The following is a 4154-nucleotide window of genomic DNA, read 5'->3' as shown; positions in this document are numbered from 1 at the left end:
CCAGATAACACACCCCTGCTAGCAGTCTGTCCTGCAGCTGGCTTCTCTCCTCATTTCTCACTTGGAAGCAAAGAAAGTGGTGGGTTAAACCAGACCTGCAGTGGTCACTGATTATTGTATTGGTGGTGGTGATTCCACTGCTGCTTATAGCAAACCCCTGTGGTTTGGCTTGAGCAGTTCCCACTAACTGGATGAGCTGACTCACATCAGATATAGTTTCCAGCTTCATCAGAAATGCATGATGTTTTCAGCAAGTCCTGGGGAAGGTTCACATGTCTGTAGATGCGATTTCTTTTCTGCTCTTAGACATTAACCTTGGACTGAGAGGCAACACATCAATTCCACTTAAATCCAAGTGGAAGTTTGTCTGGTGTTAAGGCTCTGAATTTTGAAAGGACAAGACTTTAAAAAAGAAAAATAAGATGAGGGCACTACCTGGTGAGGGCAGTTACATGGCAAGTGTCAGGGACACTGTCGTGGTTTAAGCCCCGGCTGTAAATTAGAACCACGCAGTCTACTTCCCCCCACACACACACTCCCCAGAGGGATGGGGAGGAGAATCAAAAGAATGCAACTCCCACGGGTTGAGATAAGAACAGTTTAATAACTAAGGTATAACACAAATCACTACTGCTACCACTAATAGTAATAATGATAAAGGAAATAACAAGCAAGAGAATACAACCGCTCACCAACCGGTACCTCACCCCCACCCTGCCATGATCCAGCCCTTCCGGGGACTCTCAGTTCTACATCCTGGGCATGACGTGCTGTGGTATGGAATACCTCTTTGGCTAGTTTGGGTCAGGTGTCCTGTCCCTGCTTCCTCCCAGCTTCCCCTCCTCCCTGGCAGAGCATGAGACTCACAAAGTCCTTGGTCAGTCTAAACATTCTGACCAGCAACTGAAAACATCGGCTTTATCAGTATTATTCCCAAGGTCGAAAGTCAAAACACAGCACTGCACCAGTAGAAAAAATGACTGCTACTGCTAAACCAGGACAGACACACTGAAGGCCTGGGCTTCTGTAGGTCACACTTGCAAAAGTTACCTGGAATTTTAATGACACAGAAATCAGCTGCAGACTTCTCTGGGTGGACTTCACACAAAAGAGGATGGGATTAAGCAGCAAGATTACAAAGCCTGATTAGCAGAGATGGCTGTGCTTTAGTGGCCAACTAGTATCAAGTGAGGATTTCCACTGAGGTGTGGCTAACAAATCGAATTAATGCCATGTCTCACCAAAACCAACTGATTTTTTGTTGCTCTTTGTTATGCAGGCCTGTATCCAGGGGAGGTGGTATCTGAAAATTGTCATAGCCAGATTTGGAAAGGGTATCTTATCCTGAGGTGAAACATATCTTTGGTACAAGAGCATACATGGAAAATTTAGACCCAGAAGTGACTACGTAGATGTCAGAAGAAAGGCTCCTAAGTGAGACTTGTCTGCTATCAGATCTACCAGCATTCAAAGGAATCACCAAAAAGTGAGTAAAGTTGTGCACACACCCCCATCCCCCCATGTTTCAGTTAACTTTAATATTTGCTTGACAGTTCTTTTTCCACAATGAGGTGTGCAGGAGTATTTATAAATAACACTGCACCTGTTCTGTGGTGAGAAAGAGGACCTGCACTTGTTCTACAGAGCTCCTCTTGTGGGCATGCGTGCCTGCTTAACTCATCAGGCTTTGGGTTTCTGAGCTCAGGCTAAACTCAGCACTGTGCCCCCCTCTGCTCTTGCGGCACAGCTACCTGCATCTTCAGAACAGACCGCTTCTGGGTGGCTCAGTAGTAATGTTATGTAAAGACTGGGTGACGGGAAGCACTTGGAAGAGTTCATGATCTCAGATGTGTTCAGAACGGTTTTCGAATACTTCTTTTTCTCCCTGAAAGCTTGATGTGATTGTAGGGAAATGAGTAATAAGATGTTTCAGTATACAAGGGAACAGATGTCAGGTGCACTTTATATCTTGCTTTCCACCTCCCCCTCGTTGTAAGACTGTACAGACAGCGCTTGTATGTGTCTGTGCTTTTAGGCAAAGAAAAATACTCATGAGGAGGGAAAAAGGCACTCTTTTATTTTTGTGCAGCATTATTCGTTGCTGATACCTGCCACGACTAAACTAACTCCTTGCTTGCGGGCTGCTTACATGGCGCAGCTCCTCAAGGCTCTGTATTACTCTATTAAAAACCTAATAGTAGAAGTAAACTCAGTTATACTCCAGACTTGGGAGTGGCTACGAACTAGAGTTCAGCCTATGAACTAGAAGCTTAGCTGCAAGCCGTGGGGTTTGAATGTGCAAGTACTTCCAGGAAACACGCTGACGAGCTACTCCCAAACCCCGGCTGGGAGCCCGCCCCTCTGGGCTCGGGCCACCACGCGTCAGCCCTACCGCGCACGTCAGCCCCGGGGCGGGCACGACGGAAGCGGAAGCGTCGGGAAGCGGAAACACGGCACGGCACGGCGGAAGAGCTGGAGCGGAATCATGAGGACGCGCCGCGGCACTCTCCTGCGGCCGCGGGCAGAGCCGGCCGAGGAAGAAGAGGAGGATGTCGGGGAGCAGAGGGCCGGCGGGCAGGCGGGCTCCGAGGGCCTGCGCGACGAGGTGGAGGAATTTCATGAGGCGCAGTTCCAAGCGGTAATGGCGGCCCTGGAGAGCGGGGAGGAGACCGGAGGCAGCGAGGAGGAGGAGGAGGAAGAAGTGCTGGGGCTGCAGCTGCCCGAGGACAGTGAGGAGGATGGACACGGTGAGGAAGAAGAGGAGGAGGAGAAGGAGGAAGCACAAGGGGTGGATCTTTTCCTGGACCACAGCGCAGAAGAGGATGGAGGTGAGGAGGAGCATGATGGGGAAGGTGAAGATGAGGATGGGCAAGGTGAAGAGGAGTTGGAAAACGAGGTTGAAGATGAAGATGGGGATTTGTCCATGGAAAGCGACTTGGAGGAGCGCCATTGGGACACCAAGCTTCCTCACGAGCTCTCTTGGGGCCAGCGCAAGCAGCTCTACTATGACACAGACTATGGGAGCGATGCCCAGGCCAAGGGCAAGCGTAGCCAGCAAGAGGTTGATGCTGAGGAGGAGGAAGAGGAGCAGGAAGCACAGGTCATCCAAAGGCGATTGGTGCAGGACTTGGGGGAAGATGATTATGGGTTAGATGTGATTCAGGGCTATCTGGCTGATCAACAGAAAACCTATGACAGCAAAGGGCAGAAGATTGATAAGGATTTGCAGGCCCTTTCTAAGAAGGAGCAGCTCAAACTGCTGAAGCAGGAGTCCCCTGAGCTCTTGCAGCTGATTGAAGACTTTGAAGTCAAGCTAATGGAGCTCAAGGATGAACTGCACCCACTACTGCAGATGGTCAAAAATGGCACTATCCCGCAAGGGAAAGGCAGCCGCTATTTGCAAACCAAGTATCATCTCTACTTGAATTACTGTGCCAATATCAGTTTCTATTTAGTCTTGAAGTCAAAGAGGATGCCAGTTCATAATCACCCTGTTATCGAACGGCTGGTTGCTTACAGAAATATAATCAATGACCTAGCTGTTATAGATCAAAAGCTGTCCTCGCAAGTCCGTGTGCTTCTGAAAAACTACTATGATAGGAAGGAAGACAAATTACGGAAGGAGAAGAAATTTGCAGTGTTTCTACCACTGGACGTTAAGAAAACCAAATCCAAACGTGCTGCTGCACTTGCTAATGGCCAAGCTTCTGCTGGTGAACTCTCGGATGAGTCGGACCTGGATGAAGAGGCCGCCTTAAAATACTACCAGATGATGGAGGAGAAGTTGAAGCTCAAGAGGAAGAGAACTGAAGATGAAGACAGGCTTGGAGAAGAAGCAGTGTTGGATGGAGAGGATCCAAATAAAAAGAGAGGTGTCACTTACCAGATGATCAAGAACAAAGGTCTCACACCCAAAAGGAGGAAGATCGATCGGAACCCCAGGGTTAAGCACCGGGAGAAATTCCGGCGAGCCAAGATCCGCCGCAAGGGCCAGGTCCGTGAAGTCCGGAGGGAATTGGACAGATATGCCGGGGAGCTGTCTGGCATCCGCGCAGGTGTTAAGAAAAGCAGGAAGCTCAAGTGATAGTTCTTTTTCTCTGTTTCTGAGAGCTGCAAGCAGCACTGCTGAATCCAATAAAGATTTTATAAAAGAT

At 48.9% G+C, this 4154-nt stretch overlaps 1 protein-coding gene across 1 annotated transcript; it reads left to right on the top strand.

Moving 5' to 3' along the window:
- The first annotated feature begins 2424 nt into the window (after positions 1-2424).
- On the top strand, positions 2425-4154 carry UTP3 (UTP3 small subunit processome component). Its single transcript, XM_080626999.1, has one exon. It carries the CDS (start codon positions 2486-2488, stop codon positions 4082-4084), a length of 1599 nt encoding a protein of 532 aa, XP_080483125.1. The 5' UTR covers positions 2425-2485; the 3' UTR covers positions 4085-4154.

This window comes from Psittacula echo, assembly GCF_963264785.1.
Source record: "Psittacula echo genome assembly, chromosome: 1".
Classification (NCBI taxonomy): Eukaryota; Metazoa; Chordata; class Aves; order Psittaciformes; family Psittacidae; genus Psittacula; species Psittacula echo.
The sequence above is the reverse complement of the archived record's forward strand: the minus strand, read 5'-3'. Positions and strand labels throughout refer to the sequence as shown.